At 64.4% G+C, this 9686-nt stretch overlaps 1 protein-coding gene across 2 annotated transcripts in view; it reads left to right on the top strand.

Annotated features, from left to right (window-relative positions):
• Positions 1-6398, top strand: part of PFKL (phosphofructokinase, liver type) — a 28313-nt gene extending 21915 nt beyond the window's left edge. For both annotated transcript variants that reach the window (XM_058523216.1, XM_058523217.1), the window contains 9 exons: positions 20-90; positions 529-616; positions 1625-1777; positions 3453-3617; positions 4029-4090; positions 4344-4455; positions 5098-5197; positions 5307-5412; positions 5808-6398. In XM_058523216.1, coding sequence (XP_058379199.1) covers positions 20-90; positions 529-616; positions 1625-1777; positions 3453-3617; positions 4029-4090; positions 4344-4455; positions 5098-5197; positions 5307-5412; positions 5808-5955 — 1005 coding nt within the window. In that variant the 3' untranslated portion in view covers positions 5956-6398. The remainder of the gene's footprint in view (positions 1-19; positions 91-528; positions 617-1624; positions 1778-3452; positions 3618-4028; positions 4091-4343; positions 4456-5097; positions 5198-5306; positions 5413-5807) is intronic.
• Positions 6399-9686: the final 3288 nt, after the last annotated feature.

A 9686-nucleotide genomic window follows, 5' to 3' on the forward strand; every position in this document is an offset into this window, starting at 1 on the left:
CTGTGTCTCCCTCCTGCAGGTGCAAGAAGTGGGCTGGCATGACGTGGCTGGCTGGCTGGGGCGTGGTGGCTCCATGCTGGGGACTAAGAGGTGAGCGGCTGGCCGCTGGCCCAGGCCTCCTGGCCACCGTGGGCAGCTGGGGTGGGAGATTCAGAGTGCAGGCTGCAGGGGAGACCAGCCCCATGGGCCTGGGCTAGGTCCCCCTTCTGGCTGGTGACCTGCCTGGGGCAGGCTGCAGACTCTCCTGCCAGGGGAGGCGAGAGCTCAGCCGAGGCCCCTGTGTGGAGGGAGGCTGCCCAGCGGCCCCAGGCCTGCGGAAAGCACGCCCTCGCGCAGGAAGTGGAGCTCACAGGCAGGCCGGCAGGCGGTGAGTGGCCAGTGCTCTGCTTCCGCCTCTAGACGGGAATTGTGCCACCACATCCCAGGGCCTTGTCTCCCCCGCGGTCAGCTGCAGTGTGGATGTGCGTCCTCCCAGCCTGGCGTTCTGTGCGGACGTGATGTGTTCATCTGCTTTATCTCCCGCCGCAGGACGCTGCCCAAGAGCTACATGGAGAAAATCGTGGAAAACGTCCGCAACTACAACATTCAGGCCCTGCTGGTCATCGGCGGCTTCGAGGTCAGGGGCCGCCCGGGGGACCAAGTGGGGTGGGGGCATGGGGAGGAGGTCCAAGAGCATCTGTTCTCTGTCTGGGGTCCTTCTGGAAACCCCATGTGCAACGAAGGTCTAGCGGGCCAGCTGGCATGATGGAGCCCCGAGGGTAAGTGTGGTGCTGGCTTTGGGAGGGTTTTTACTTTCTCCTGGGGCTTCAGAGTTCAGAGGAATGCTGGCAACCTGGGTGCTGTTGGTGCTGGGGGGGAGGAGGAAGAGGAGGAGAAGGAGGGATGGAGGAGGGGGGAGGGATGGAGGAGAAGGGGGTAGGGATGGAGGAAGAGGAGGGAGGGAGGAGGAGAGGGGAAGGGATAGAGGAGAAAGGAAGGGAGGAGGAGGAGGGGGAGGGATGGAGGAGGGGGGAGGGATGGAGGAGGAGGGGGTAGGGATGGAGGAAGAGGAGGGAGGGAGGAGGAGGGGGGAGGGATAGAGGACAAAGGAAGGGAGGAGGAGGAGGGGGGAGGGATGGAGGAGGGGGAGGGAGGGGTGGCAGAGGTGGGGCAGCTCTGAGACTCACCACTGGGCTGGCTCATGTCCCAGGTGCCGGGGGGGCAGGGCAGCCTTGGGTAGGAGGTCCAGTGGCCTCAGTCCCCTGCCTGTGGGGTGGCGGTCCACAGTGCAGCTCTCGGGCAGAGGTCTGGCACCGTTGGTGTACATGGCCAGCCTTCGTAAATGACAAATATCCACTCTTGCCCCTTCCCGAGCCCCTTGCAGATCATATGGAGTGGATCCGGGTCCAGGCAGGGTGGGTGGGCCTCCTTCCTGTCCTCATTGGAGTCCAGCTTCCCTGGTGAAGGGGACTACAGAGCTCCTGGGTGGGGCCTGCTAGGTTGTGGCCCTGGGGGTGGGGGCAGGTGGATCCCGATGCCCAGCCCCAGGCACACAGCGGGTGGCTGGGGAGCAGGCCGAGGGTGCCTTCCCCTCCTCCTGCCTCCTCTCCTTCGCCCAGCCTCTCCTGATCCCACCCACCCACAGGCTTATGAGGGGGTGCTGCAGCTGGTGGAGGCCCGAGGGCGCTACGAGGAGCTCTGCATCGTCATGTGCGTCATCCCAGCCACCATCAGCAACAACGTACCGGGCACTGACTTCAGCCTGGGCTCCGACACTGCCGTCAACGCCGCCATGGAGGTAGGGCGCCAGGGCCCTGCAGCCCCACTCAGGCTGGACTTGGGCGGGGATGGGGTGGCTGGCCCCCAGGAGGCGGGGCTGTGGGAGGAAAGAGCACGGTGCTGAGGGTTGCCGAGGGTGAGACGAGGCTTGGGGCCCACACCGAGGCCGCTGCCTTGTGGGGAGTGGACAGAACCTTGCTGCTTCCTGGGGCTTCCTGGACGGCAGGCAGAAGTGTGGCTCTGGGGTCACCTGGGCACAAGGAGGGCAGCCGTCAGGGCTGGGGCTGACTGACTTGTGCTAACGTACTGGTGTGGACATCAGGCCACGGTTCTATCCAGTGAGCAGCCACATGTGGATGGGGGGGGACTGAGGCCACCAGCTGGGACGTGGGAGGGTGGATGCTCCAGAGAACCTTCCAGTCATCTGAGCCATCCACCTTGGCACAGGCTTCCTGGGACGGGGTAGCCCCATCTGTGGAGGGGTCTGAGCAGGGCTGGCCCCACCAGGGCCTCCTGGGGGCCTCCTCACTGCTCTCTGCACCCTCTGGCTCCTTCCCACCCCCCATCTGTGGCCCCACATGAGCCCAGCTTCCCTGGGGGTTCAGCACCTCCATGCGTCTGGGTTGGGGGAGCTCTGAAGCTGGAAGGGGGGTGGGTTGACCCCAAGCAGCTTCTGTGTGTTATTAGAGAAAGGAGGAAATACGAATGGAACAAACAAGAGACTGAAGGAGAGCCCCTTGATCTCCCAACCCAGAGATCCCATGATCTCGTGGGGTTTTCTTTGAATTCTCCCCCTCCCCCATCTACACCGGCTGTGGGTCGCCCACGGCTCCTCTGAACCTTCTGTGCCTCTGCCCTTGGCCAGCGCCAAATGTGGTCCTGTTTTCTTTGCATCTGTGATGGGGGAAGACAGTATTCTGTTTTAACTTGCAGCTCTGATTTCTGTTGAAGTCGAACATTTTTCTATACATTCATTGCCCATCTGTAGGGTTTTTTGGGAAATTGTCTTTTTCCATCATTTGCTCGTTTTTCTCTTGGCGAGTTTTCTTTTTTATTTGTAAGTGCTCTTTACATATGTAGGACACTGACCCTTTGGCCAATGTTGCAGCTGTTCCTCCACTTTGCTCTCTGTCTCTTATCCGGGGTTTGACCTCCTGGTTCAGACCCCAATAACTTGCTTACCTCATTTTATTTCCCTTTTCTCAATTGTTTGTTTAACGTTATAATTTCCTTCTCAAACTCTGAGCCATTCCGAGTTAGGATTATCATGATGTGTCACGTTGTCATTAGCATCCTCAGGGCAGGTTGCTTCATGTGTCGTCTGGTCCCTTGTTCACAGTGACCCTGCAGTGGCAGGAGAGTCGTCCCCTGTTTACGGATGAGGACATTAAAACCCAGTGTTTCTCTGGCTAACGTCAGGGAGACTCCCCCAGCAGTGTCCCGGCCTCCACCTGCTGGATGCTAGTGACACCCCCATTGTCCCTGGGGGCAGAACCACCTCAGTTGAGTGGCCCTGATTCTGTGGCCCTGTGGAGAGCACGTGGTCAGGGCTGCCAGCGCCCTGGGCACGTGGGGCGAGGCTGTCTCGGCTCCTCCCGATCCTCAGTCAGCTTTGGAGAGGGACCTGGGTCCCTGCAGCGTTGTGGCTCCCCATGCCCTACCGGGAAGGGCCCTGACCTCCCCTGGCCCCCCAGAGCTGTGACCGCATCAAGCAGTCGGCCTCAGGGACCAAGCGCCGGGTGTTCATCGTGGAGACCATGGGGGGCTACTGTGGCTACCTGGCCACCGTGACCGGCATCGCCGTGGGGGCTGACGCCGCCTACGTCTTTGAGGACCCTTTCAACATCCAAGACTTAAAGGTGAGCCCCCAGCCCTTCTCCGACTGCAGACCACCCCAGCGGGGCTGAGTGGGTCGCCTCCTGAGACACACGAGAGGGCCCGGGGCCCAGGCCAAGGACCCACGGCCCAGCAGGCTGGCGGCTCGTGACCCCTGCAGCCCCTCACCCTCGTGCAGTGCCCCCGCCCTGTGTCCACGCTGTGGCTTCCATGGCCTCCCGGCCCCAGCCCACCCGGCCTCACGGTCCAGCCCCCATCTCCCAGCGCCTCCCACCAGCCACAGGCCTGCGCCTCCCCGATCACCCCGGGTCACGTTGGCCCTGTTTGTCAGTTAGTCTGGAATATTCCTTCCCAGAGAGCCTGCAGGCTGCGGGTGAGTGCAGTGCTGGCTGCTGCCCCCACTCCGGCTCACCCTCGTTCCCTTGCCCCTGCAGGTCAACGTGGAGCACCTGACAGAGAAGATGAAGACAGATATCCAGAGGGGCCTGGTGCTGCGGTGAGGGCGGGCGAGCCTGGGCGGGGCGGGAGGAGGGTCTGCCCAAGCCCAAGCCATGGGGGGTGGGGGCTTCCAGACCACCAAGCCACAGGCCAGGCTGCCGAGGGGCAGAACAAGGTGGAGGGGGCCTTGGAAAGGGGAGGGTGGGGTCCGGCTTTCCCGAGGTGCCGCCCCCTCCCGCAGACCCTGCCGGCGGCCTGGCCCGGGGGCATCAGCGTCCGGGTGAGACCTGAGCGGCTGTTCCTCTCCCCAGAAATGAGAAATGCCACGAACACTACACCACGGAGTTCCTCTACAACCTGTACTCCTCCGAGGGCAAGGGCGTCTTCGACTGCAGGACCAACGTCCTGGGCCACCTGCAGCAGGTACGGGTCGGGGAGCGTGGATTCCGGAAGGTGGCCCTTGGCCCGCATCTGTACCTGGTGCACATCCTCGTGGGGCCGCTTCCATCTCACCCCGACCAGAGAGCCCATCAGCCTGCAGTGCAGGCGAGGAGACGAGGCTCCGGTCCTACTGAGGCCTCGCCGCCAGGAAGGGGTGGGGCCGGGACCCCTGTGGCCACCTCCACCCCACCAAGCCACCTCCCTCCTTGGCCTCCTGGTGGCCCTGCAGGAAGCCTATGCTGTGGGGTTTCCCAGCCCGACGTGGGGCTGTGTGTGTCCCGAGGGATCCCCTCTCCCGGAGGGTCCTTGCTCACTGGTGGTGGGACCTGCCTGCTGGACACAGGGGCCCATGGAGGCCACCCTACTGGATGACAGCCCACTGCTCGGCCTCTGGAGGTGGCTTTTGGGCCAGATTTGGGGTGGAGAAAGGGGCCAGGGCTGAGTGGGGGGCAGGCAAAGGGAACAGACCAGAAGTACTCGGAGGTCGGGGTTGGAGGGGCTGAGGTGGCAGGAGGTGCCCTGGAGGGCTCACCTGAGGTCACGGCGGGCCAAGGTGTGGGGCTCCTGCCTCGGGTGGGTCTGCTCCTCCCTGTGGCCAGGATGAGGCCTCACCGCTGTTTCCAGGGCGGGGCTCCAACCCCCTTCGACCGGAACTACGGTACCAAGCTGGGGATGAAGGCCATGCTCTGGATGTCGGAGAAGCTGCAGGCGGTCTACCGCAAGGGTACGTGGGGGAGGGGACTCGGCGGGAGGGCGGTGGACCGGACCGACCCTGCCCTCTGCCGGGGCCCTGGGGGTGGGGCTGCCAGCACTCATCGTGTCTGTGTCCTCAGGGCGGGTGTTCGCCAACGCCCCCGACTCGGCCTGCGTGATCGGCCTGCGGAAGAAGGTGGTGGCCTTTAGTCCTGTCACTGAGCTCAAGAAGGAGACTGACTTTGAGTGAGTCCCTCCGAAGAGAGAGGGGGCCTGACTGGGCCTAGGCTTTCCAGGGCCAGCGTGCTGGGAGAGCGGTGTGGCTACACTCGAACCCTGACCCCACGGGGCAGCCCCCGTCCCCACACTCAGGGCTGACCCCAGGTCCCCACTCCTCCCGACAGGGCAGAGGGTGGGGGCTCAGCCGGACTGGGCAGGCCTGAGAGCACATGCCTCCCACTCCGTCCCCCAGTGAGTCTGTGCCGAGCCCCTCCTGGGTGCAGGCCCCGGAGGGACGGGGACCCCGGGTCCTCGAGCGCAGTGGCCGGGCCAGTGTCCAGGTGTTCAGAGGAGGGTGTTCAGTCCCGGGTGGGGGCCGCGGCCCGAGGAGTGGCCCGCCCCTGAGCCCCGGTCCGCTGCAGGCACCGCATGCCCCGGGAGCAGTGGTGGCTGAACCTGCGGCTCATGCTGAAGATGCTGGCGCAGTACCGCATCAGCATGGCTGACTACGTGTCCGGGCAGCTGGAGCACGTCACCCGCCGCACCCTGAGCATCGAGAAGGGCTTCTGAAGCTGCGCCCGCCGCCTCCACTGGCCTCCCTCCCCGGGGCCCCGGCTGCTGCTGCCTGGAGCCTGTGGGCAGGCGGGTGGTGGGCAGGGGGGCGCAGCCCTCTCAGCCCGGCTCGGGGGTCTCAGGCCCCACCTCCATCCCCTGCTGCCTGCCGGGCTGTCCTCCGGGACAGAGCACCCTGGGCACCCACCTTCCAGCCCAGGGGACGTGAGGGCGTCCGTGTTTGGACACGGCTGTCTTCTGCCTCGGCGCCCGCGTGGGCCTGAGCCTCTCCACATGCTGGCCCCTCACCCTCACCAGCCCTTGGGGGGCCAGCGCCCGGGTCTCCGTGCCAAGGGGGAGTGTGACCCTGTGGGCCTCACTGTGACCCTGCTTCTCTGTGCACTGCCACTGTGGCTGACAGGGCTTGTCACCTTTTCTAGAAATAAAATCCCCCGACCGTGGAGTGCCGTCAGTCTCTGGGGAGCAGGGCCCATGGAATCTTCTAGGGAGGGTGGGTGGGCTGGTGGTTTGTAGCCCCCCATCTGCATGCACGGGTCTGGGGCCCTCCTCTGGCCCTGGAGTTGGGCCGGGCCTCAGGGACACACGCCCTCCGGGGCTGCACTCACCTCCCAGGACCAGCAGTCCCTCCCTGCTGATGGGGTAACCTGGGCCCCCCAGCCTATCCTGAGGGGTGACAGGCCTACCCTTCCCCAGTCTTGGGTGGATTTCTGAGCCTGGTTCCCAGGCCCCAAGTCTGACCTGGAACAGTTCCCTAGACTCAGCCTGGGCTGGGGTGTCAGAAGCAGAGCCAAGGTCCTCGGGCAGGTGGCTGATCTGTGCAAGCATCCCAGGAGACATGGGTGAGGGTGGTTGACAGGGGGAGGCAGCCAGAAACTTCGTCACTACTGGGGGCCGGGGCCTGATCCACCGGAAGTTCTGGGGGTAGCGTAGAGCCTTGCTCTGCAGCGTGGTGCTGGCATCAGGGTCCCCGAGGGGACACGCTGAACCTCGACCACACGGAGCCTGCACCTTGGCGGGACCTCCGTGACTCCTGAGCTCGCTGTACCCTCCACGTGCGTCCCCACCGCGGTCACCTGGGCACTTATGTGTCCAGGGCTGCTCCAGGCCTGTGCTCCTGCCCTGGCAACTGCAGAGGCTCAGGAGGAGGTTCTGGGACCCACGAGGTTTTGTGGGGCCTCAGGGGGCCCACAGGCCACATCAGGGGTCCCCTTGGGCAGGGGTTCTTACAGTGGGGCCCAGGCTGGCAAGGTGGCTCTAGGGATCAGGTTGGGCCCTCTGTCCCTCAGGCTACCTTCATGTCCCCACAGACCTTGGCAGGGAACCTGGGTCACTCCAGGGGACAGCGGGCATGGTTGGCCTGGCCCTGTGCCGGGGGCCACGCCAGCCTCACTGTGTTGGCCCAAAGGCTCCCGGGTGTCCATTTCTGGAGCTGGGGCCCCTCCAGTCTGCTCTGCCTGCCGTGTGCGTGGGCGGTCCTGGGGCAGGCCCAGGAGCGGCCAATGCCCCACACAGAGAGCCCTGAGGCTCTGAGCCTTTGTCCTGAGACCAGGGACAAGTTCCAGGGGCCAGAAACCCTTGCATGTGTGAGCATGTGCATGTGTGCAAGCATGCATGCAAGTACGTGTACACGTGTGACTGTCCTTGTGCACACGTGTTCACATATGCACGTGTGCTATGTGTGCAAGTACATGTACATGTGACTGCCTGCGTGTCCATATGTGCATATGTGTGCCATGTGCGTGTCTTAAGTACATGTACAGGTGTGACTGCCTGTGCGCATGTGTTCATATGTTTGCGTGCTGTGTGCGTGTACATGTGTGCATTATGTGTGTGCCTGTATGTGTGTGCACGCGTGTGCATGTGCCTGTGCACGAGTAGGGAGGCTGGAGCTCAGAGGTGGCAGCTGAAGGAGACCCTGGCTGGCAGCAGGGAAACCCTCCGCTGTACAGCCGTGTGTGCACTCTCTTCACCACACGTCCACACCCCGCCCAGATGCCAAGCTGGCCCAGGCGCTGCCCCGTGCTGGCCCTCCCCTTGCCCCCTGCCCCTTCACCCTCTGCAGTCCCAGGGTGAGGCCACCCAGGGCGCCCAATGCCCTGCCTGGGGAAGGGGAGGGGAGGAGCACTGCGACGCTCATTTCCCTGGGTTTTCCTATTGGTTTTGCTTAAATGTGCAGCATCTGGAGATGCTGGTGAAACAGGTCCTCCGTGAACGCTTCAGCAACAGCAACAGGACCGGCCTCGTGCTGGCCTCTGCTGCAGACACGTCCTCCCCGGCCTGCTGCCCGCCGTCCCGGAGCCACTCAGCCCTCCCTGCAGGAGGGCACGCAGGAGGCCATCTCCCTGGCTGAAGGGCAGTCAGCGGGCGCCATCGGCCACCCATCCCACAGCCTGGGAGGCCGAGGCAGAGGCTGTGGCGGCTGCTGCTCTGCTCCTTCCTGTCAAGCCTTTCCCTCCTCGCAGCCAGCCCTGGGCTCCCCAGTCAAAGGCCCGGCCGCCCTGGAGGTGGTCCCAGGTCAGGGAGTGGGCCCTGCACCCAGACCCAATGGGCTATACCCTCCAGCTCACCTGTGAGGACACAGCTTCCCGGGCCGGTGTGACGAGGTGACAGGAGGGGGAGCCTGTGCCCCCTGCGGGTACCCAGGTGGTTGCGGGGTGGGGGATGGGGGCGGCCCCAGCAGCCTGAGGGGCTCAGCAGGCTGTCAGCCAGACCTCAGGGCCGGCAGGGGGTTTGTCTCAGCCGGTGTGGGGGTGGGCTGGGGGCAGCCACTGTGGGAAGGACGTGGTGAGCCAGGCGCAGGCAGTGGAGCGGGCCATGCCCAGGAGGGAGCTGCTGGCGGCAGGGCTCAGCTGTGGGCTGGAGTTCCCGCAGGACCTCTGCCTGGTTTCCTAAAAACCACCACAAACGTAGCGGCCTCAAACACCCCCTTCTGTGATCTCACTGCAGCTCCAGAGTGTGGCACGGCCTTGCTGAGTCCTCTGCTCAGTCACAGCCGTGCCTGAGGTGTCAGCTGGGTGTGGTCTCACCTGGACCTCGGGCCCTTCTGCACTGCCTGTTGGCAGAATTCCGGAGGCAGCAGGAGGGCATTTGCTCCGCTGGCCTCCTGAGCTCAGGGAAGGAAGGCGCACGGCCTCTTAGCCCGATCATGTGACGCCTGTAAAGGCGTGCTGAGGCTCACTGATCAGGCTAGGCCCACCCAGACACTCTCCCTTTCAATTAACTCAGTGTCAGCTGGTTAGGGACCGTAACTACATCTGTGAAACCCCTTCCCCCTGGCTATACAGGGCCGTCCATCCATCACATCACAGACAACACCCCCTCCACTTGGGAGTGGGAATCATGTGGGGCCTGCACACTTGGGTCCCCCTGAGAATCCCGCCCCCTGCCCCCACCCCCAGCCCCAGACAACATGCCTGGCTTCACTCACAGGAAAGCATGGGCCCAGCAGGTTCTCAGAACAGGGTGGCGGTGTGAGGCCAACAGCAGGCCCCAGGGAGCATGGCTGGAGAAAGAGGGGTGTTGGGGCCCCAGGAATGGGGTGAACCCGGGACCCGGCAGTGCTGTCTGGCTGCCTGAGGGTGGGGCAGGGTCCTGGGAGGGGCCAAGTGGGGTCCCCTGTGCAGTGGGGAGCTGGGCAGGTGTCCACGCAGTCCAGAGAGTGGAGGCAGTTATCCCACTGGCCTCGGGAAGCAGCCCCACCCCCATGGCTCTTGCAGTGCTGGGGTGGG

This window comes from Diceros bicornis, chromosome 27 (assembly GCF_020826845.1).
Source record: "Diceros bicornis minor isolate mBicDic1 chromosome 27, mDicBic1.mat.cur, whole genome shotgun sequence".
NCBI lineage: Eukaryota > Metazoa > Chordata > Mammalia > Perissodactyla > Rhinocerotidae > Diceros > Diceros bicornis.